This window comes from Pteropus vampyrus, unplaced genomic scaffold, assembly GCF_000151845.1.
Source record: "Pteropus vampyrus isolate Shadow unplaced genomic scaffold, Pvam_2.0 Scaffold39, whole genome shotgun sequence".
In the NCBI taxonomy this organism is placed as follows: Eukaryota; Metazoa; Chordata; class Mammalia; order Chiroptera; family Pteropodidae; genus Pteropus; species Pteropus vampyrus.
The window spans coordinates 3,625,598-3,651,025 of record NW_011888820.1 but is presented as its reverse complement, the minus strand read 5'-3'; the positions used below and the strand labels follow the sequence as shown (position 1 = coordinate 3,651,025).

The following is a 25,428-nucleotide window of genomic DNA, read 5'->3' as shown; positions in this document are numbered from 1 at the left end:
TAATGGTACAATGCAATGATTTTTAGTAAATGTATAGAATTGTGTGACCATCACCACAAGCCAGGTTTAGACCATTTCATCAACCCAAAAGTCACTGTTTGCTGTTAATCCCCATTCTCACCTCAGCTTCAGGCAACCACTAATGTACTTTGTCTTTATACATTTGCCTTTTCTAGATATTGCATTAAAGAGAACATATGGTATGTAGTCTTTTGTGTCTGGTTTCTTTCACTTAGCATAATGTTTTTAAAATTCATCCATGTCATAGCAGAGACAGTACTTTCTTCTTTTTCATCACTGAATAGTATTCCAGTGTATAAATATATCACACATATTGTTGTCCATTCACCAAGTGACAGATATTTGAGCTGTTTCCAGTTTGGGGCTCTTGTATATAATGCTTCTAAGAATATTTGCATAGGAGTATTTGTGTGGACATGTTTTCATTTCTCTTGGGTAGTCACCTAAGAGTAGAATTGCTGGGGTTTTTATTGCTTTTTTACCCAAATAGAATCATGAAATATCAGAGTTTTAATGGACCTTAAACATATGTTCCAACCTTTTATTTGACAAATGAGGAAACTGAAGTCTAAAGACATTCACTAATTTGCTTATTTACACAGTTCATTGGTGACAGAGACAGAATTCAAACCCAGAGCTGTCTATTCTTTCCTTTTTCTTCTTTTTAAATTGGTTTCATTGCTCCCCCCAGAAACATCCCTGTGATGCCCTCTTTACTCTGCTCCATTCCAGATGGCTGCTCTCTCTGTTCCAGAGCTGCTACAAAGGAACTTCCCTCCTTAGTCATCTGGGAATCCCCGTCACCTCTAGTTAACTCCCATCCTAAGGCCCTCTACCTCACCTCTGTGGACATAGGAAATCTAGTTTCTGAGCCTTCCTGGGATTTTGTAAGAACGTGGGTTGTTTCTGGTCCTCCTCTCACACCCTGCAGGCATTTTATTCTTGACCCCCTTCTCTTTGCAAACTTATTTGCCATCACTTCAACTGCTTTCTCCAAGTCCTGTGTGATTCAGGGTTACAGTTGTCTTCTAGGTTCATGAAGACATAGTCTGTATTCCTAATTTTTTGATTTTTTAGTTGCTTGAGTGAGATTTTCAAGAGAAAACTCCCTTTGCTAGCTTGAAACCAGAAGTCTCCAACTTTCATGAGACTATGGTGAAATACTTACTTGCCAACGAAAATACACGGACAACGATCATTTTTTTCAAACTAAGGAAGGGGGAGGAAGACAAAACTCTGCCCCATATTCTAAACACGAGTTTTATTCCATAAATGTCTTATATGTGCATGAAAGAGGCTGGCTGCCTTCATTCTTCAAAGAGAAAGCAGCCCTAACTTCAGTAGCTGGTTATTATTCCATTTGCTTAATTTAGGCAAAATAATAACTCTCTTTGAAGCTGAAAATAATCTGTAAGTTTTTAAAAATAAAATTATTATTTCAAGTTTCCTATATTTTGGGAAATGACAAGCACACAAAACAGATTCTGAACACTTTTTCCATCTACATAAATCAAATCCATTGTAATTGCTTTCTCTTTTGAAAAAATGTTTAACTGTAAATTATGTACCACAGACCGGAAACAGTGGCTGCACACACATATAGTAATTGGCTGCTATTATCCAATCAGTTAGCAAATATTTATTGGGCATTCAATGAGCTAGGTACAATGGAGGAAATAGAAATGGATAAAGATATGGCCCTTCTGGCCCTTGCAATCTATTTGTGATAAGACAAAAACATGAAAAGTTATCAGTACAAGGTAGTATGTGATCAAGAGGCACAGGCAGCAGTGTTACAGAATTTTACAAATTAGAGAGTTGACAACCTGGATAACACTGAAGGGAAAAATAGGATATGAGGACATTAAAACCCTAAAGCTCACACACAGACTAAAGCTAAAATATGCCAACCTCTCTAGCTTGGCCTTCAAGACTTCACAGGCCTTGGCCCCTTTCACCCTGCTAGGTTTTGCTCCAGCCAAATGTACCTTGAACACACTGATACCTGTTGGTCAACCCTTTCTGCTCCTGATGTTCTATCCTTCTCAACATCCTTTCCCACAGCCGCAGCTACTGAAAAAAACCCATCAGTTTTACATTCTACCTCCTTCCTGGAGGGTACTCCAACCATTTTTTCTTCACTACAAAGATCTTTGCTTCTTGAGACAGTCAGTCTCCATGATGGCCCCCAATGATTCTCACTTCCTGGCATTCACTCCCTCGTGTAGTCTCCTCCCACACTGAACAGGGACAACCTGTGTAACCAATAGGGTCCTGTGGAAGTGATGGTTTGTGACCTGTGTAACCAACAGGGTCCTGTGGAAGTGATGGTTTGTGACCTCCAAAGCTTGAGTACGAAAACATCTGAGGCTTCCACTTTGTGTTCTTTTGATCTCTTTTCTCATTCTGGAAAAAGCTACCTACCATGTCATAGGGACACTCCAGGAAATTCATAGAGAAGTCTACATGGTGAGGAACTGAAGCCTCCTGCTCAGAACCAGCACGACTTGCCAGCTATCTAAATAAACCATCTTGGAATCGGATCATCAAGAACACACACACACACACACACACACACACACACACACACACACACACACACACTCACAGCCCCCCCAAACCTTCAGATGTCTGCAAACCTGGCTACCTCCCTGACCCTAACCTCTGAGAGAACTCAGGTGAGAAGCACCCAGCTGCTCCCAAATTCCTGACCCAAAGAAACTGTGTGTAATAAATGCTTATTGTTGTTTTCAGATGCTAAGTTTTTGGGCAATTTGTTATGCAGCAATAAAAACAAACACACCTCTCATGTAGTCTGCATTGCATATAATTATATGCATCAGAACTAGATTAACATTTCCCAGAGGGCAAGGACCTTCTTTGCTATTTTTCAATTATCTTCACACTTTTCTAAGACACTTGAAATTGGATAGTAGTCATTGGTTGACTGACTGATAACAGAATAGAAAAACTATGTGGAACCACTGGTGAAATTGTACCTTGGGCTGACTTCATATAGGTCTTGGATGCTTCTGTAATTTTTAATTTTTTTTTAACTTTTTTACTTTTTACTTCAAGGACTTGGAAGTGTAGTAGTAACAGCTGACAGACCAGATTCTGATCCCAGCCCTGGCCTTTAGGAAATACTGCCTGGAATATAAACAGATCAGCCTCACCTCTGCCTTAGGACTTGCCTCTCTCCCTGACATTCCTCCTTACTTAAGACAAGAGAGCAGCTTAGCAGTGTCATAGGTGATGAATGGCAGTGGGGCAGGGCAGGAGTCAGGAATGAGAATGAGGGAGGAGAGTGACAATATTAAACAGCAACCACTTAAAGGGTTTGCTGTCAGCCAGCCATGTCTAAGCAGCCTGAACCTGGCGGAATCCCTGCTCCAGGTAATCGCGCCCCAGTCCCAGGAACTGAAGGCATTTCATAGGTTGCTAATGGAGATTTCTTTTGAATCTTCCAATATTTTAAAGAGAACTGCAGCCCAGTGCACCTCTCTTGAATTAAGGACTGTTACCATCTAACAGAGTCCTCATAGGTCTTCTTGGGATTCACTGTAGCTGGGCTGGGTGCTCAATAAGACTGAATACCTCTCTAAGCCATAAATAAAAAACAGAACAAAACAGGACCAATCTTTTACGGGTACTTTTATAGACCCAACTATAGATACCACACAAAGATATAGTCACTCCTTTGGGAAACAAAGAAATCTGATCATCATCTCTATGCTAGATTATAAGAGATTATATACAATAAGTACAGTAAAGCAGAGTGTTTATAAAATATACGAATTCCTAACAGGTAAACTGGCCCAAAAGGTAAACTTACCTTGAATCGATCTTTGTATTAAACACTCCGACTGACGATAGAAGTAGCAAAATAATCAAGACCTTCCATATAAGAGAGCTACAAAATCATGTTAGAAACAGTGGTTCTCATTGTAAAAAGGAGTGAATGTGGTTTGAAGTCAATAAAGGGAGTACAAATCTAGTCAGTTTAGCCTAGGGTCAAAGCAAGATCTAAGAATGAGTATATAGTGCTTGTTAGAATTCTATGAAATTTAGTTTTAAATGCCCCCTCTCTTTCTTTGGAGACTTATCCACAAACCTCAAAGAGATTCTGGTATTTAGCCTAATGATTTCCAGATGTTATACACACCTCATTGCCTACAGGCACCAGTCAGATTAGTTCCTTCAGAAAAGGAAGGCTACAGATTGATTCTTCTAGGTAAAATTATTCCATCCTATTGGTGTTAGAGACCTGAAACTCATTAGCAAACAACTTGGGGCTAGTTATACAAACCTGCTGATAAGGGAAGGCTGCCTTCCAGCTGTTCTCAACACGCCTTTGTAAATAAAGAGCTTGGGCAAAACTCTGTCTAATCTCTTAAAGATGTATTCACTTAAGAAAACATTTTAAAGGGGCTCGTGATCTTAATCTCATTTATGGTGCTACAAACTTCAATCAAGTTAATATTTTGTTAATATTTTGCTCAAGTGCATCTCAGCAATACCAGAATAAGATCATGTCTTTTAAAAATAGACAATGCTGACATTCTCTCAGGCTACATCTTTGTTTTTTAGTCTCCATTTCCTGCTCAAGAAAGGCAACAATCAACTGAACTCCAAACATTTCATTGGGAAACAGAAACAAATGTCCATAAAGACATGGGAAACTATGTAGGCAATAACATTAAGAGAAAGGCAGAATATGAAGCTGTGTATACAATATGGTCACAGCTCTAATATATAACTGGATAAGGATGGAAAGGAATATGAAAAATGAAGTCGTTTTCTCACACATATCTATAACCTTAGTTTTTTTCTTTTTAAATTTCCTTTACTTCAGCTGTGGTTGTCTTAACAGTGGACGTAGTTTGCTATTTTCTTTTTTTTTAAATCAGGATAAGATCTCGTTTCATCAGAGAAGAACTTATGAGCCAGTTACTCATGTAGAGGGCGGAGACTGCCTGGACCACCCTAGATAGATGCCTGCCTGTCTCTTCCTAAAAATTCCTCAGAGATGGCAATTCCACAATTTTCAAGTATAATTCCTGCAAGGAGAAAGAAACTCTGTCTAACATGCTAATAATAGTGGATTTAAAGGAAATGTCATTATTTCTCATTTAAAACTAAAATAATACTTTAAAGGAAAGTAAAAATGATATTTGGGCAAATTGTAAAAATAAACTCATTAATTCATACATACTTATTGAGAACACGGGTACAGAGATGAGTTCTAGAGATGAATAAAACTTAGTTACAACCCTTGGGAAGTTACTCTTGTAGAGCAGAGGGCACAGAGAGCTGCAAGCTAAGATGGAATGCCATAAGTGACATAATCAACGTAAAAATAGGAAGACCAGAAGGCGCTACTCAAATTCTTAAAAGGAAAGAATTCTTCTGGACTTTTTTCCTGGTAAAGAGCAGAACCATGAAAGGTTGCAAGGAGGAGGCAACATTTGAACTGCATCCTGAAAGATGCTCTAATTGTGCTCAGGAAAGGGAAGCAAATGCGTATTGCAGAAGAGTGGGGTTTGTTCTAGAACAACGCACAGTTTTGGAATGAGAACCAAAGGAAACATGCAGAAGAGTAATGGAGAACAGACCTGGCCTTGAACACGGAGAGAAAGGTGGGGCAAGTGAGCAAATATTGTCCTTTGGGGCCTGGGCAGGGAGCTTTGCATTTGCTGTTGTATTTAATCCTGACAACTTGTTTTACAAGCGAGAAGTGAGAAAAGCATGACATTCACCTACACCAACCTGGAGGTAGCACTGAGCCTAGTGCCTGGAAGGTCCTCCAAACACTGCCTAGATGCATAGATGACCAACTAACAGCTCCGTGCTCCGCCACTCTGCCATATTGCTCTTCTGGGTTTGTTTTTGATTGACATTGGGAGCCACTGACAATTTGGGATTAGAGGGACACGGTAACTGGAGAGTTGTGTGTTAAAAAGAGTACAGTAAAGGCTGGGAGGTAGAATGGGGGAGTTACCTATTGTTCAGAGTCTAAAGTATTTATAGGCAACACCCTGCTTTACTTAGCATGCTTTGTTTACACAGAGTTTTCCAAGGAAATATTAGAATGCCTCAAAAACCCAAGTGAAATTTAAAATTTCTCCTTTACTAAATGTGTTTTTATTATAAAAGTTAAACATCATAGAAAGTATAAAATGAAAAAGTTAAACTCCTTTCCCCTCTTCCAACCCACAGTTCCACTCTTCATAGTATATTGTTTGTGCTTCTAAAAAACTGCTTATGCACTCATAAACATATATGCCTTTTTAAAAACATTGAGATCATTATTTTGCTTTTTTATTTAATCTGTCTTGTAGATCTTTCCAGTGCACAGAGACCAACCTTGTTCTAAAGCTGCATAATGTTTCATCTCAAGGAAGTACCATAATGTATTTAAGATGTTGTCGCATATTTAAGTTCTGTAGAGTTTTCATTTTGTGCATTCTTAAAAACAATACTGTAATGAATTCTTTTTATCTCAAACTGAATTCACTTGGGATCATTTGTATCAGCCTCTTGGATTGTCGCAGATAAGCTCTCTTGTGTGAGACATAATTTAGCAAATTTCCTCATATGTTAATATAGTTAGCAGTCACTTAGCAATGAAGGGGAATGCGAAGATAGTCTAAAAATAAATTTACTCACAGGGGTATCTAATTATGTAGCCCTGGAGCCTTCTGGTAAGACTCAGGGCCAGAATTCTGGCTTCCCACCCTGAGCCCAGTGAGCAGAATACCCATTCCACACCGGGGCAGACAGCATGCCTTCCAGAGGGTCCCAAGCGCTACCCTTCTTGCTCTACCAGTGACTTCAGCCTTACCTGGTTTAAATGCTTAAAATGACAATGAAATGTGCAGGTGATAACAATCAGAACTACAGAATTGTAGAGGGATCAGAGATCATCTAGTCTATACCTTACATTTTTTTTTTTCCTTTGAAGCAGTTTTATTTAATTGACACACACAAAACTTTTTTTAATATACAAATGTTACATATTCTTACCCCTCCTTCCTCTTATCCCATCTGATACCCTATGTTCAACCACTCTCTCTGGTAACCACCCTTACAGGTTTCTTAAGTATTCCTTTGTGGTAGACTGGGTCTCAAAAGATGGGCACATATCCTGTCTTACATGCTCTTTTGCAATGAGAGTTTGCTACTCCCTCATTAAGAGAAAGACTCTATTTCCCCTCTCCTTGAATCTGCCTAGTATTCTAAACTCTTTATAGGAATTATATGCCTTACATTTCTTAGCTGCAGTCGTGACCTAGCGGGTTGAATATCTCAGCAAGATTACACAGCCAGCCACTCACTGCACAGCCCGCCTTCCATACGCCTGTCCACATGAGCTTTTTCCATTACATAGAACCAAATAACATCTGCATCCTTTGCTTAATTATTTCAAAAAGACTGTGAAGCATAATTTGTCTAAAATATTCCTCTGAATAGAAATATGATGCTTCAAAAAAGGGACCATTTTGAGAACATATGTAGAAACAGCACAAAGAGTAAGGAATTCAAAACTCTTACTTTCAATCATTTTAATTTCTTTCTCCACCAAATTCACTACTAGAATGTCTAACAAGTTTCAAAATTGACACATTTAATTTTCATCTCCCTTCTCCTGTCCCTTGTGAATGCATTAACAAGCAAGGGATGGTAACACTGCTGATTATCAAGCAAGACGTGCAGTTCTCAAATAGTCTGCAGCCCCGACAATGAGATTTTCAAACCTGGGACTACCCCAGGCTGTGAGGCTCTGAGCCATATTTACATAACTTCCCCCTCCCCCTTCCCACTCACACTGCAGAGTCTAAATTAGGAATCTTGAATAGCTCCTGAGAAAAATCTGTTCAAGATTTAAACATCATAGAGTAGCCAGCTCCACCTTCCAAGCCCTGGAGCCCAGCTCTGTTCACAACCTAGGACAAGCCACTTCAAGCTGGGTAGGTGAGGTCTGTGTTTCTGCATGAAGAAGTACAGAAATATGGTTAATAACCAATGGATGTGAATATCAGCTATGCTTTTGACTTTGGGTCAAAAACTCTCATAGTCTTGATCTAGGGAAGGTGCAGAGGAACTACACAAATTAAACCAAGTTGTACTCAGAGCCTGCAATGTGCTGCTGCCAGACCACCAGAAGCCTACAGAAAAAAAGGAAGATTCCTACTGGGTTTACTAACAAACTACTTACCCATACTATGGAAAGAATAAAGGAAAACATAGTCTTTAAGTCGAAGCATACACAAAATAAATCCAACCGTTCATTCTCTATGGGGAACCTACAGAACAAAGGCTGAGATTGCTAACATACCTTTAACGTTGTATATCCATGCCTTTCACACTGCATACCCATACTACAAAAGGAAAACAGGAACACAAAGTCTTTAAACTGTAATTCATAGAAACTAAGAATGACACATAAACTGAATTCCTCAAACACTCCAGGTTTGCCGCTCTCATTCTGTCTTTGAGAGGAGACCACATTTCTGTCTGTGGAGCGTTATTTTTTCTCTAATAAAATTTTCTTTTGTTTCTAATGCTGGCCTGCACTCAAATTCTTTCCTGTGCACAGTCAAGAACCTTCCCTCTCTTGGTACAGGGTTTGGGTCTCCCACTCAGGGGACTCAGTCTCAGTTTCCTCATATTTGAAATGGGGATAATAATAATAAAATCTAGGATTTGGCAATGTATATAAAGATCTTAGTACAACACCTGGCACATAGTAAGTGCTCAATAAATATTGAGCCTCACCCCCACAGGGTCCTAGGCTCACACAGGGACCAATGAGAGGCAAAAGGCAAAAAAATACAGGAAGCTAAAAGGAGGAAAAGAAGAAAAAGTCTTCAGCATGATTTCTGCTGTATTAATAAAAGCAGAATAGAAAATGGTTATATTTCTACCCAAGTCCATATTTGTCTGTGGAGATTCCTAGGAGCAAAGAGTCATTCCTAGGACTGTTTCAACTGAAATTTGAAATGCTAGATCTGGGAAAAAACACCCGGGGCTGGATCAGGCTGGTGAGCTGCCTCCCACGGGCTCAGCCACGGGCGTGGAGAGCCCACTCTTAGTTCCTCATCTCAGGACCACTGACCAGAAACAGAAAAGTGGGTCAATCAGAGTGATTTCTCATGTCCTGGCAGCTTTTCCAGATCACTGACTCTTGGGTACCATGAGATTTCCCTGGTGTGGTCACCGCTGTGGGGTTTCACCACTTCTTCATGCCTGAAGTAAGAGATCACCTCAGCATGCGATCCACTGGGGCACAGCCGCTATTCCATTACTTCTGTATAGGTCTCATCATTGCTTTTATGACATGAATGTTTTTTAAAACTATGCATCATAAAGTCGCTTTTAATTTTATTTATTTATTTATTTATTTACTTACTTACTTACTTATTTATTTATTCCATTAATTATATGGCACTGAGGCATTCGAGAGGAAGGCAGGGAAAGTCTGCATGGTCCATAGGCCAGGACCTAACAGGGAAAACCAGAGCAAGGACATTGCTGGACTAACACAGGGCAAGCATAAAATTGGGCAGCCCAAGGTCATGCCCATATAATGAATGCACTGAGAAACATGAGATACCAAAGGTCAGAGGTCACTAACTCAACTGTCTTTAGAAGGCAGGCAGATAAATGACCCAGGTAATACAGCAGCGAGCAGCTAAGGCTTTGGCCAAACTGACATGCATGCAACACTAACTGGCATTTACATTTTAAAAACTAAACACAGTGTGAATGTTGAATAAATGCATCAGGGATTACATCTGGGTCTAGGCCTCCCGTTTTGGTATCTTTCCATGGGTTCCGGTGGCCAATAAATGAAAAGCAAAAAGGTCGGCCAAGAAAGGGAAGGGCAGGAGGCCCCCCAGCACTCTCAGAGGGGCTAGAGTCTGGCTCCACATGCCTGAGGCCTGGGCCTTTAAAGTCACAATGAGAGGTTGGTGTTCCCATGAGCCCTAACTAAAACCTACAACGGGGAGAGCAAGCAGGCATGGAGACCACCGTGGCATTCGATGTAGAGCCAGATACTCTTTGAGCAGGGGTTCCTGGTGTGCTGGTCATGAAAACACAGTAACATGAAAAATGGTCTGACAGCTTTACACTGTGAGTACAGGGACAACCTGGGACCAATGAGTGTGGTGCCTACACACCTCCTGCTTAGGAAAGAGACTGACTCAGTGAGCACAGCTATGTCTGAGGCAAAGCTGCCTGATTAGAAGAAGCGTCAAAGGGGCAAGGCAGTTCCTGATAGGCTAAAAAGGAAAAGTAAATAAATAGTTAATTAATTAATTAATTAAAACAAAAAAAAAACCACACATCCTTCTACATCATTTATTTCATAAACAAGTATATATTTTGTGCTAATGCTATATACTTTATGAGATACAGCTGAGGTTACAAAGCTAAAAAATTAAAGGAACTGAGAGTAAATGGCTTATTCTGAGTTAACAGGAGGGAGAGATAATTTGGTCATCATTGGTCAAGACATAAACTTTGATTTGGTAACATAATACTCACTACTACTGTACTAAAATGCTAAGTAGATAGCAGAATGAAGGAAGTAGATATATAGTTGATGCTCCCAAAGGGCTAAAAGAATAGGTCACATAGAGGGAAAGAAAATTAAATTACTATAATCAGGCCTTTTGACAATATTTTGTCAGAGGAAAATGGAATAACATTTTAAAGATTCTCAAGAAAAGAAAATGTAGGACATGGATGTTGTATCCAACAAAACTGACCTATCAGAAAAGGTCACAGACAAGGTATTATCAAAAAATTAGGGTAACAATAATATTAGGGAATATTGTTCCCATAAGCCATACCTAAGAAATCTACTGCAGAAAGAACTTCAATCGAAATGTCTATAGACACTGACATGAGGACTGATAATAAGCAGGACATGTACAGTTACCTGTAGAAATAAGGAGACTGCTGTATGTGAAATATGAGCAATCAAATGGGTAATTATAAGATATTCTATCTCTCCTGTGACTAAAAACTAGGATTCTAAGTGTGGAAGAAAGGAAATACTAATGTCATATAGAAGAGGTTACACAAAAAACCCCATCCTGAACTTGGCTTGGAAATATTAACATGAACTTGCAATGTATTCTATCTTCATATGTATGTGTGTGTGTATATATATATATATATATATATATATATAATTTGTATGTAAATATGGATATGTACATATATGTATTTTTCCCAGCTCTGACCAGTAAAAAGGCCTAGAAACAATGACTGTTTCAGTGCATGATCATCCCTAGTGCCTGGATTAGGGCCCTGAACAACAATGAAGAAATGGCTGATTCCAAGTCAAGGCAGGAATGTACGAGATGAGTCTACACCACCTTGACATACCAGATATCAGAGACACTACCAAGATTACTAAGGTTATGTTGGAAGGACTCAAGGAGCCAACTGGAAGGGGCTCTCATTGGTCAAAGAAGGGAATATTTGAGTTTTAGTAAAAGTTAAAATTTCAGTGGATTGAAATCCACCAAATACATTTAATTCCGCAATCGACAATTTTTTAAAATCCCAATTGGTCACCTTCTGAGAATAACAAGAAACAAATTCTTGAAAACTGGGCAATCAAAGGAAAGAATCAAGCATTAATCCTGCTTTTTCTATGTGAACTATACCACTAGGTAATCAAATAGCAGATTGAAGGGGAGCCTGTCCTTATAAATTATTCCAGCTAATAAATAAAATAAAAATGGTAGAATCAGAATATCACCATTCTGCAATCCCCAGCGAATTAACAGGTCTAGACAGTAAGGATCAACAGCTGCAAATGTCAAAAAGGAATAGAAAAACCAGACATCATGTGCCTCCCAGTGAAAACATACAGCAGCTTCTGTAATCTTGCCACAGGGATCAAACCTAAGTTTGAGTAAGCCTCTGTAACCAGGTGCAGGAAATAGAAAGTAAAGGAACAAGTTGAAGTGCACCATGGATGTGCAAGTTTCTTGATATCAAAACTTTTGAAAACTCTAATGATCCAACAGCCCAGGTCCATTAACTAAAAAAAATGTATTTTTTAAATGTGGGAAGATGTTAAAGAATCTGTAGATTCAAAGAGACTTAAAAAACACATCAAGTTTTTAAGACATGGACAAGATGAACATACAGTGGGTCAGGCTGCTCACTTGGATGATAACACCATAAAGAGATGCAAGGAAACGATTACTATAAAAGTCAGGGTGGCACTTACTTTTGGAGGGACAGAAGAGAATGTGATTGGGACAGGGTTTGTGGAAGGCACTTTTGGGGTAGCTGGTAAAGTTGTATTTCTTGACCTGAGTGATGGTTATGAGAGCTTGCCTTATAATAATTCACTAAAGTGTGCATTTGTTTCGTGTGGTGTTTTGGTATTTGTGTTTTATTTTACGAGAACAATATTTAAAAATTTGTTAAGAAGATCTGGGTGTGTCAACCAACTTGATGGATAAGATTGCAAGGAGAAGTGAAAGGGGCCAGCAGCAAATCAGCTGGTAGCCAATGTCTTACGAAAGACTTCTAGTTCAAAGAACTTCTCAGGTTTAAATAATTGTATCTATTTTAATTAAAACTTGCCTTATAACACCTTAATTTATTTTTTAAAGCTTATAGTAAATAATGTGCTCCAAAATATCTCAAAGGCAATCCCAATTTAAAATGACCTCTTGAATGCCTACTGAAATTGCAAAAAGCTGTTGGGTTCTCACAGGCATGAGATTAATCACCCGACTCAAAGTTGTAACATTCAACATACCAACCTAGGGCAGTTACAAGCCCCCAGAATTAGACATGGAACTTACCCTTGTTCCTCCCCTACTCAGTTCCCCATGCAAATTATTAGCAACAGTAGATTAAAAAAACAACTGAACCAAACAATTTTCCCCAAACTCTAAGCATCCTAACGTCTAAGTGAACTGCCACACCCATGGTGTTGTTATAGCATTAGCAACATGTGTTCAGGAATTAAGTGAAGAAATACAGGCTCTCCCAAGGTCTACACTGGTTCTGAACTGTGGAGATGAGACCAAGGAGCAGCGGCTCCATCGCACTCCTGGCATCAGGGCCCCAGATGAGAAGCACACGAAGCCCTGCATCTATTAAGGCAACTCCTCCGCTGCCCAGGCATTCTGCAGGGTGCAGCTTTGGCACAACGGTCATCAAGAAGTTGTCCCAGCTTTTATAAAATTTGCCTCATGAAAAGCCTCTATATATAACCTGAGGACAAATTTGCCATCACACAGATTGGCACTCTGCGGCATGAGCCAATAATGGAAGACACATTCTGGGTTATTAAAATTGTCCAACTCCTTTCTAATATGAAAAAGGAGATCAATGTTATCCTCTCAGTTTGGCAAGTGTGGCTTCATTGACTCTGAACTTCCGCACCCCCTACTTTGAATTACATGTGAAATAAACATAGGGCTTTTGGTACAATCTGCAGATGGAAATGGGTCCGTGAATGACGGACCTTAAGTGCTAGCACACAACCCTGCACACTCCATCTCACTCTACATCTGCCAGAGAAGACTGGTGACTTGTTGGTCACTAGGTGAGTGAGAACCAGCTGGGCACACTCCCATGGTTCATCTTTCTACTACTGAAAATAACAAAATGTAAAATATAAAATTTGGACACAAGCTATAAGGTAGACCCTTACTCTTGGAGAGGTAACAACAGCCTTTGAGAGTTCACAGAAAATGAGGGAGTTTGCAGTAGTTTCATTGAGGGGTAATACTCTGCAGCAGTTCAGAGCCCAAGTATGGGAGGCAGCTCAGCTGCCCTGGTGTGAATCCCAGTTCAGCCAGGCATCTGCGGCAGGTTATTAAACTTCCCCAAATCTCAATCCCTTACCTGTAAACACAGATTAACAATAATATCTTTCTCATAGATGCATTACGAAGATGAAATAAAATAATGTGTATAAGCACAGTATCCAGCCCATTTTAAGTACTTAATAAATGTTTGTCATGATTACTGTTACTGAGATTGTGAACATTTCCAAGAACATAAAGAACTTTCTTTGATGGACATATTCCGGGTCTGAATGCAGGATGCATTCTCCAAAGTAAGTGCTATTTTTACAAACCCATAATGCTTAACATTAAAGAGTCGCCGCTAGTAATAATTAAGTATACATGATTGTCAACACCTTCCACATCTTTGTTTTGTTTTCCTCCCAACTACTCAGCATGGGTAGTTAGTTTTCATTCCAATAAAACCTGGGATTGTTATCGATAATAGCGACGGCCTTAGCTCGACAGCTGCTAGGGCATGGGAGCTGGATCTAGAGCAGATGTTATTTGTCTGCCCCAATAATCATGCCCCTCTCCTTTCTTCCTACTGGCACAGCCACCTCCCATTGCGGAGGCTCCCTCAACACCCACTACTCACTTTCACAGCTTCCCTTGCAGCTGTGACTCAGACCTGGCCAATGAGGCCTGGGGAAGCTTCAGGAAAGATTTTATCCCCTGATTAAAAGGGACACCACAAGGGCAGAAAATTATTTTCTTAGCAATGGGTATCTTACACTCCCCACAATCTCATTCAAAGGCAGCAAGTGTGTGTGGATGTGGGGGAGGGGTGGGAAACAGAAAAGGCAGCAATAAATTTGTTCTCTTGTCTCTGCAAGTCACTTTCCAACCTTCTCCATGCAAATCCACCTCTAATTTTACCCCTCTGAAAATGTAAGGCTAGAAGGCCCCTTACATGCTGGATTCTGGGGCAGCAAACCTGGAGGAGGGCCGGATAGAGAAGAAGACTGGGGCAAGACTCAGATTAGTCCATTTTCATACTTGTTGGTCTCTGGCCAAATATGTAAACCTAGAGGGAAAAAATAGTGGTTCTATTAAAATTAGTAGTATATATGTATTATTAGTGGCAGGCCTTTATTATTCATACTTTCCATGGACACCTATTAAAATGATAAGTTGGAAACATACCAGAATTCAGAAATAAGGGAAAAAAATCTCATGTATTAGCAAAACTCAAAATGTAAAAAATAATGGAGGAAGAGAAAGAAGGAGGAGGAAAAAGTTACAAAAAGGTGGCTTCAAAGAAAAGTCTGTTCTCAGTTTTCTCATTGCCCACCATTTCAAAATGAGAGGGGTGCTCTGAGAATAGGATAGATTCTTGTTAGTGCCAGGACCTCAAGAAATGGGGGTCTGGGTGGGGGTGTGAGGGTTAGGCCTAAGGTAGGGAAAACAGGCCACTTGGCAACTCAGAGGGCTTGGGGCTCCTCCCACCACGTGTTGCTCCTGTTAAAAGGAGGCCCATCCCATGTTGGTGATTTACAAAGCAACATGATACGTGCTCAAGTCAGCTGACACTATCAATAATGCTGTCAGCAATGCCAGTGATTTGAAATCTAGATTTTCAACTAATGAACACAGCCGATTCCCCAGTGTGTCTGCTTCACGGCTTTGGATCTAATTTGTGGGACACCACTATTGGTTTTGGTTGTTTTTTGTTGTTGTTGTTCTTGACCTGGTTGTCAGACAACATTTTTCAATCCAGTGAGAACCTAATTGAAAAAACACTTTATTTCTTAGGTTGCGCACATAGGTGTTTATTTTGTACATGTTCATTTTAATCTTCTTTAAACTTTAAAACTACTCTGTACTTTCAAGGTATATGCTTTTTCCACTGCCAAAACAAACAAACAAAACCTTACAGATATCTGCTGCCTAAATAATCCTTATAGAAGAAGACATTAAAACTAGTCTCCCAGGTTAGCGGTTTTCAACTGGCTGTGCATCAGTCATCTGAGGGCCTTGTTAGAAATACAGATTTCCAGGCCCAGCCTTTGTAATGCTGCAGGAGGTGGGGTCCAGAAATCTGTGTCTTTTGTACCTTGCTTCTCAGGTGATTATGACACGAAGTCAGGTTGGGAGCTATGGCCCCCAATGGGCACATAGGACAAGTTCAAATTTTCATTTGGCGTATCACCTTTGTGGCTGCCCAGATAATCACATTTTCAGACCAGGGGCCCACAAGGAGGCTCCCTGTTGACACATGGTCTCTCACCCTGGCAAGTAATAGCAGCTATTCTTTCAGGCACTCTCAGTCATTCTAGGCCATAAAAGCAAAGGGGCAAAATGGCTAAGTGTGTGCAACACAAAGGCCATCATTGGATGCTTGGGCAGTCAGCTCATTCACCTCTCAGGTACACTCCGTGAGTCACTGGGGACCTCTTTGAAAAAAGGCAGAAGTGAGTCTGTCACTGAGTCAAGACTGCTCTGCCCTTCTAGGGCGGTGATAATATTTAAGCAAACATCAGCCATTTCCCAGAAAACTACCTCATCTTTTTAAAGAGAGAAGAAAGAAAATTAAGGAGTTGTTTCCTGATCACAGAGTGATGGAATCAGGTACTAGACCTATTTCTTAAAAGTCTGAATCATCAAAGTTTGTTTGGAACTTTGCAATCTGTTGCCAGCACTGTGCCTGCAGTTTTTCTCAGAAGACCGTGGCATTGCTCTTGTTGCATCTGCATGTGTGTGAAAGTCTGAACCTCCTTAGCTTAAGAGCTCAGGATAGAAAAGGATGAAGATAGTTAGCTTTCTACGAGCATATACCACAATCTCTGTCTCCCTCACTCTGGTTGACAGTCATATTATAAGAAACTGATTTTTTAAAATAAATACAATAGCCGGGAGTGGAGAAGGCTTGAGCTAAATAACTTTGGTTTGAAGGAATAAGAGCCAGGCTTAGAAAAGGTATTGGTCGGGTGAACTGTTTCTTACTTGTTGGCTCCTTTCTAATGTTCATGAGTGTGCTGTGTACCCGGTAGAGTGCTATGTCCCCTGAAGAGCTTGCCTGAGTGGACAATCCTGCAGAGGCGTCTCTGCCCTCTGTCTCCCGGAACTCTCACAACTTCCCCTGAGGACATGCCAGCCTGAGTCCTTTTGTGACACCTAGGGCAGCTGAGACATACCTTCCTGTCTTTGCTTTGGATAATCTGGTTTCAGCCATTACCTGTTTTAAACAAGGGCCTCCAGAGGTAAAAGGCTGATCCAATTCTCATTACTTAACTATAATGGCTCTTTTGAAAGCTTCACTCATACACAGGGAGGCTTACAGGACGCCATGCTCTTCTTCATGCTCAGACACCTAAAATCCAGACAGCCTACTCTGGTTCATTTCTCTCTAGCAGCAGCAAGACTTCCCTATATAATCACATGACTCTGCAGCTGGGAATCCCTGAAATTGTGCTATATTCGTCCCGTCCTCTGCATTGTATGAGGAGAAAAAAGTTCATGCTAAAAGCACATGAAGTACAAGTTATGACTCTCCCTCTTTACTCTACTATGACCCAGTACAAACTCCACCCTCTTAATTAAGACAGATTTGGTCAGTTCAACAAAGTCTACCACTTGCTGGGTGACTTTTTCATATTGGACGACAAGAGAGGAACATTCTGGTTTAATCCACACAACAATCCTATGATGTAAATACTATCCCATTTTAAGGTGAAGAAACAGACTCGGAGAGCTTAAGTAGATTGTCCAAAGTCACACAGCAAGTGGGGCTGAGACATGAACAGCTGATTCCAGAGAAGTCATGTGAACCAGTGACTTCTTGACTAAACTAAAAGCCATCTTTATTCCCAATGTTTAAGCGAATGACAACAAGTGAAATTTGGGACTTAATTCCATTCTCATTAGTAAAGAAACAAACCGTGATTTGTTTTATAAGTCTAGCGGAGGTCCATTCCTGTGGCCTATCACCTCCCCCTCCCGGCCCCCCCCCTTTTTTTTTTTTTGGTGGGGAAGATTGTTGTACGCCTAGCCTGCAGTCACCTTGAGGGAAATACAGTCAGGCTGGTCTATAACCCCCCTTGTTCTATACGAAAAAGCACAACTCTAGGAAAACAAACTTGTTAACACCCATCCAGCTTTGCAGCTGGTTGTGAACCTCTGTTCCCTTGGTTCTGAACCATAAATACTTGCTGCTAGAGAAAAAGCAACTGCTCTCTAAAGGGATGGGTGAGTGTTATTGGAATATTGTAGCACCTATGACATTTTAAAACAAGTTTCTCTGGTAACTTCTATGCTTGACATGAAAGTCCAAGAAAACAAAATCCTGTGGAATCAGGTTTATTGCAGTTATTATAACACTAGTTATTTGAAATAGACATCAGAAGAAATATGCTTATTTCAGTTTCTCATTATTGCAAAATAAAAATTTTTTGAAAATGGTTCTTCTACCGTCCTAAGGAAGTGCCTTTCCTTTTCTTCATGGAACACAGAATTCCAAATCCATTTTTTGCCACTATCAGCTTATCTTCAGAAGCCCATTCTGACCAACAAACATTTTTCTTCAAGTCATCAGTGCTCTTGGATCCCAGACCCTCATGTGAACATGAGAGGTTGTGCAGTGCCATGCACAAAGGAATTCAGTAAATACCTACTGTGTGAATGAATGTTGCTCGCCTCCTGTGAGCTGGACTGAGGGAAGATGCCTCCCAACTTTTATGTCGGCAAATGTTAAGGTCCACGACTCATGGGCCAGATGGTTTCTAAGGTGCCTCTTGCCTCTCACATTCTAAAATTATCTACCCTCCACTTGTAGCTCATTTCCTCTTCTTACTTCAGTCGGCTCAGAACCCTGGGTGAAAGTCATCAAAACCAAAGATGGGAGACCTGGAATTAAACTGTTATCCATAAGGAAACATAAGGGTTGGGGTGTTAAAAGTCCCTTTTCAGTGTTTGCTGGGCTCTTACTGTGTGCATTTGGTATTAAATGCAGGATGTGGGCAGCATGAATAGGGCCGAGGTGGTAAAAGTTAACTTTTATTTCCTTTAACTTCTGTAGCAGAACTGTTTTTTTCTGTGAAAGCAAAATTGGGGGTAAACTGTCCACTTTTTATCCAGGCTGGCCCCTGATAATGACCCCATCACCCAAGTCCATGCCCCTGGTACTGGGGTTGTACTAACGCACTCCCTTTCCCCTCTGAAAACAGGTGGCCCTTATTGTTATTGCTGACCTTCCCCTGCCTCCTGAACGAAAGTTACCCCACGTTCAATCCTTTCCATTTGTACCAGACGAAAATGGAATGCCTTATTCTGCCTGGAGTGGAAGCAAAGCTCAGTTCTGATTGAGTATGAATGACATCTCCAAGAAGGAAATGTGTTACTTCCAAGGGGCTATCCCAAGCAGAAAAGGATTAACTGGATCAATTAACTACTAACACCTCTGTCAGATTCAACTTCAAGGATCAGCTATTTTAAGTTCCCTGAGCCATAAACCACCTAGAAATCTACTCCTCCCCATACATGGCATTTCCTAATGAGTACTGTTTGGATGCAATCATTTCTCTCCACACACCCTTTCCTCCAATTTCAACAGAATGAAGAATTGCAGAGAATAGGCCACATAAAATACTCTGTTCCCGGCCCTGGGAGTATGTGAGTTCACCCTCAGTTTTTGCCATCCAGTTGGGATCCTAGAACAGCCTGTCCTCACAACACCTCACGAGGAAGATGAAGATTATATCTAGCAACATAGTCAGAAACAAAAAATTAAGAGACAATGAGGATGAAAAGATTTTCCAGCTCACACCACCCTTTTTCTTATTAAATTTAAATACACTAGAACAAAGGCACAATAGATTAAAAGTCTCCCTTAAAGAAAACGTTTTAAAGGCCCATTTGTACAGAATCACTATACTTTTTGGGGACTCTTCTTATATTAATTTGTTAATGATTCTTAAATTGTCAGATAACCTAGTGAATATAATGGTTTATATCTTTTAATGCGAAAAGCTGACTACAAAACATTCGATTTCTAAGGTATTCATATTTTACAGGGAGGTAAGTGGTAGTAGTCCACTTCCCTAAACTTTATTTATTTACTCAAATTACAGGTAAATCTCAGGCAAGGGGTGGGGGAGGCAATTAATGGGTATGGATGGAAACTGGCATCCAAAAAATCTAAAAAAAAAGTTAACTGTGTTACCAGCTACAGTATTAACAACTTGCTGACTTAACTCTCCATGACAGATCTAATTAGAAGGTGGCAATAAATGTTTCCAGGTGTTTAATTAAGTGTGATAATTATTTCTTTCCTTAAAGGGATGAAGTCATATGTTTATATTTCAAAGTATAATGTTTCCTTAGTTAAAACACTGTGGAAACACTTTGGTGTGACACGGAATTCAAACTAGGATAAAAATATCTGCTGTGATAAGCAGCACTTACAGTGATTTAACAACTCAACTTTCATACGCCAACACACAATGGCAACTTAAAGACTGCTCTGTTCTGGTTATTTCCTTTAGCCACAGTTTTGTTATCCTTACACCTCAATGAATAACTTCTACTCGATATCATTTCCCTACTAGCATTTCTTAAATGAATTCTTATCAAAGAAGTGGAGAGATTTTTCTGGGTGGCTCAACTTTCACAGAAAGAACATAGCAAGAATAAACTGAGATCTAGAAGGATTCAGGGACTATTATAATTGGATGGGACCTCAGCAACCAGGGACTCATAGAGGGATTAAAATAGAGTACTGCTATCAATTAGATATAAATTAACTTTTTAAATGTAAGAAAATATGTCCTACATTGAGATACTATTGACACCAAATTAAATAATTTATGGACGGATGGAATTATCAGTCTTAAGTAACTCAAAGATTTTGTTGTCAACACTGGACACTCAGCTACTGTCTCCTTCTTTCCATGATTCCCTCAGAGTACTATGCTCTTTCTACATGGTCTTGCGTTTTAGGAAATCAATTGGCTTTAGAAATACGGTGTCGCTGAATCAATAAACATCCTTTAGGTGCCCAAGCCTGGTTGGTCAGCATGGTCTTGAACCATATCAGACACCCTAGGGCTCTCATCAGGTGTTCTTGCATCAGGTGCTGAGGGCTCGAGTGTCACACGTGCGCGTACACACAGCTCTCTTCTTCAAAGGAAGTCTCCACTGTAGGATCTCAAGGCAAAACCCTAGTCCCTGACCGTTTTTACAATGCAGGGTTTCATTACAATCTCAGGCCAGCATCTTGGTCTGCAATCTGGGGCATCCTGATAACCCGGGCAGTCCCTTTCGACACCGTGAGCTGTTACCAGGAGGGCGTGACACATAGCAGGGGCCCCGTCTACAGAAGGAAGGAAGGAATAGCGTGTAGGGCTCAAGGCAGGAGATGGAAGTTAAGGTGTCGGCCCGAATCAGTAGGGGCTCCTAGCCGAGGGTCTCAGGTTGCCGCTGCGACGTAGGAATCGGGTAAAACTCCGTGGAGTTTCCAGGGCTGTGCGCGCCCGCACGCACACACCTACACACGCTCGCGCACACGCAACCACTCACACCCACTCCCGAAGCTCTCGGTGGACGGAAAGCGAGCCCCTAGAAGTTGCTCGCAGCCCAGAGGCCCGAGAAGCCCTGTGAGGGGCTTGCGGGACCGCCTCACCAGGGAGGCACTTACTCGGAAGAGGGGGCGCGGTGGCGCCGGGACACTGAGAGGTGAGCTGGAAGATCTGATGGCGCTGAGTTCCCTAGCCGCTCGAACGCTCGCGGACTCCCGCGGACGGGTCAGCAGAGCGCGGGCCAGAGCCGGTGGGAGAAAAAAAGTCGGGGGCCGGGGGAGGGGCGGGCTGGGAAGGCGGAGCCGAACGGTTGGGGCGGGGCTAGGAGGCGGCTCTAGGAGGCCGGGGCAGGGCAGGAGAGGAGGAGCCGGGGGCGTGGCCATGGGCGGGGCGGGGCTAGGAGGCGGCTCTAGGAAGCCCTGCTGGGCAGGGGAACCCGGGCGGTCGGGGGCGCAGCGTACCCGGGAGGAGGAGGAGCCGGGCAGCGGGGACTTTCTCGTCCGGAAGCCCCAGGAGAGTGGAGAATGTTCCGGAGAAAGTGGTGGAAGCCCCAGGAGAGTGGAGAATGTTCCGGAGAAAGTGGTGGAGGGCTGACAGCGCCCTGGGTGCTGGACCCAGACTGCAAGGCGAGACCTCTGGACGAGAGGCGTCGGGACCGGCTAGTGACATACGCAGGCAAGATGTTACGTTTCTGGCCTCTCGATTTTTTCAGTTGTAAAAATGAGATACAAACCTCCTAGGGAGTTAAAACGGTTAAGTAAGCACGTAAAATGTACGCGTGAATGTTAGTCTCTGTTGCCATTATTATTGTTGTCCCTCTGATCCCCGAAATCCCGCCTGCTCTTAATTTTTTTTTTTTGCTTTTCAGTCTCTACTGGCCTCAAGTCTGTCCGGTGGTGTCTGATGCTCTTGTGGTTCCTGGTTTCCACTCAGGGAGGTTGCAGGGCTTCTCTGAGTTAAAAGCTCATTGACTCTTTGGGAAGCCAGTCCGGTCTCCTCCACCCCCGCGGACTTCATTACGACTTCTCCTGACTCGGAGCAGAGAACTAGTTCTCCACCCGGATGGGTCAGAATCTTGGCTTTCCTTCTGCTGCGAGCCCTGACCCAGAGTAACCATTCTCAAGAGCAAGGGGCCACTGGACCTTCTTGAAAGGTGGACGAATCCATCTGTACCATAAACATCTATTAAGCACCTACTGTATGATGGTTCTGGGCAAAGAGCTAGGTATTAATAATACCAGCAAAACTTAGTATGTGCAGGTCACTCTTCTAATCGTCACAACAACCTATAATGTAGGTCCATTAGTTACCTTAATTTTACGAAGAAAAAAGGAAGTATAGTGAAGTAAAATAGCCTGCCCAGAATTATACACTTGGGAAGTAGTAGAGTATGATTGGGAGACAGGGATGTGTGACATAGACAAAAATCACAACATATTTGGGTTTACTGCTCCAAATAGGAATATACACAAGGTTCAGAGTTATTTAGAAGAGGACACCCTCCTGTCATTATAGCTATGAGGAGGAGGTCTGCAGGAAGATCTTGAAAGAGGTGATGTTTGAGATGGGTTTGGAAGAAGGAATGGAAACTTCACAAGCAGCTATAGCTGAAGAAAGGGCACAGAAAACATTTTTCAAGCATTAAGAGGGTTTGGAGAAGAAGTAGAATGGAGATTAGAATGAAGCTAAAACAATATAAAAGAACTAAATCCAAGTGCTTTCTTTTTATAGGAGCTAAAGAATATTAATTTGACTCCAATTAGTGTGGGAAGTCAGAAGGATTTTAAGCATGGGAGACATGTCAAATGTTCTAGAAAGGTTAATCTGAAAACAGCATAAAAAATGCCAGAGGCACAAAATTTGCCTATGAGGTTATTAAAATGTCAGTTGGGATTGTTGACCATAAACAAAAATTGACTAGGTATTCTGTCACCAAACTAATTTCTAGTCATACACCACTTAACGACAGGGATACATTTTAATAAACCAATGGTTGAGCGAATTAGTCTTTCTGTGAATATCAGAGTGCACTTACACAAATCTAGATGGTATAGCCTACTGCACACCTCGGCTATATGGTAGTCTATTGTTCTGTGGGAAAAGGGTATAACCTTCGCTCTCTGGGTTATAACCCTTCTGGGTTCTTGGCTGAGACAGCCCCAAAATACAGATTAAGAGGAGAAAAAAAAGTTTAATAACATGTATACCTCCTGGATACACAGGAGAGACCCAGGAAAACTGGGTAACTTGTCAAAACAGCCGAAGCCACCACTTTAAATACCATCTTCAGCTGAAAACAAAAGATTTTGGGGATAGGGGAAATCAGTTAGGGGAGGTTACCAGGAAAAGCATAGTAGCAAGGAGAAAGTTGTTATGCAGGTTTATATTGTTATCTTCTGCATTGTTAAGAGTTTCTAGAGAAAAAATGAGCCCCACTCTTCCTAGTACAGCCTGGTAGACACCCTTCTTTACAAATGGAAATATCCCTTACAAATGGAAATGTGTTATACAAAGGGTAGCTTCTACCTTGGTTTTCAGATCTTCTCCCACACCTGCTGTTTCTTAAAATTAACCAGCTTAAAACAATTCTTATGCCCAAAAGACATATTTTGGGATGACAAATTTTGTTCCCTTACAGTTCATAGGTTACAAACTTATATAGCATGTTACTGTACTGAATATTGTAGGCAACAGTAAATATTTCTGTAATGAGTTGTGCGACAACGTCACCAACCAGATGGTAGGAATTTGTCAGCTCCATTATAATCCTGTGTGACCACTGTTGTATATGCAGCCCGGTGTTGACCAAAAGGCATTGACTAAAACAGCATTGTGTGGTGTATGACTGTATTTCGGAGAAGGATAAGGAAAGGACTGCAATCCGGTATGTGCAGACAGGCGTGTAAAGGGCACACAGAAAGCCAGAAGCAGGAAGCTCATTTATAGAGGGGAAAGGGTGTTATGGGAAGGAGCTGTTCAACTGTAGGGCTCCATTGTAAACCTAGAGTTCTTCTCACAGGGTTTTTGCAACCTACTTGGGATGTGAGAGCTCCTCCCATAGGTCCTCCTGATCCCTGTCTTGACTAAGGTCTCTGTCAGGTCTCTGTCATAAATTTTGACAGGATACTGTGGCAGGCAGAATAACGACTCCCAGAGAGATGTCCACATCCTAATCCCTGGAACATGTGAATATGTTACCTTACATGGCAAAAGGGACTTTGCAGATGTGATTAAGGTTAAACACAATAAGATGAGATTATCCTGATCATTCGCAAGGATCTAATCTAATCATATGAGTCCCATAAAGTAGAAGAAGAGTGGGGCAGAGAAATTCAAAGTATGAGGAACTCAACCTGGATCAGGAGCCAAGGAATGTAGGTGGCCTCTAAAAGCTGGGAATGGTCCTCAACCAACAACAAAAAATGGAACTCCTAGGCCTACAACCACAAGGAACTGAATTCTGCCAATAACCTGAATGAGCAAGGAAATGGATCCTCACTTTAGAGTCTCCAGAAAGGAACTCAGCTCTAGTGACACGGATTTTATCCTGGTGAGACCCATACTGAAATTCTGACTTATAAAACTGTAAAATAATAGGTTTATGTCGTTTTAACCCCCCAAATTGGTGGCAATTTGTTGCGGCAGTAATAGGAAATACAGATACTGAGGGCTGAAACTAAGTAGATGGAAAAAAGATGAATTCAAGGCTTATACAGGCCCCGGAGATTGATGAGTTATGGGAGGTGTTGACCCTAAAAAACAAGAGCGAGTTATTTTACCAGCAAAATGGGCTTATTTGGGAACATCACAGGAAATGAAATTTGGGACAAAAACTATGACAAATCATAGGCAAGTCTGAAGAGCAGAGGAGCGGAACTTGTTTTATGAGAAAAAGAGGAAGTGGGGATGGGCTGTTTCTGAAGAGTTCAGGGTGGTAACAGCTTCTCATTGGCTGAGTGTGGCAGTTTCTCACTGGCTGGGCTGTAACCCGGCAACCAGCTAAAGAAGTTCAGTTGAGGCTTAACAAAGGTAGAGGTGTTTGGCCTGGGAAGGAGGAA

At 41.3% G+C, this 25,428-nt stretch overlaps 1 protein-coding gene across 1 annotated transcript in view; it reads right to left on the bottom strand.

Moving 5' to 3' along the window:
- TNFAIP8 (TNF alpha induced protein 8) overlaps positions 1-21,615 on the bottom strand; it is a 102,920-nt gene extending 81,305 nt beyond the window's left edge. Inside the window, exon 1 of the mRNA XM_011358275.2 lies at positions 21,490-21,615. Within this exon, the coding sequence (XP_011356577.1) occupies position 21,490 (1 nt within the window). The 5' untranslated portion in view covers positions 21,491-21,615. The remainder of the gene's footprint in view (positions 1-21,489) is intronic.
- Positions 21,616-25,428: the final 3,813 nt, after the last annotated feature.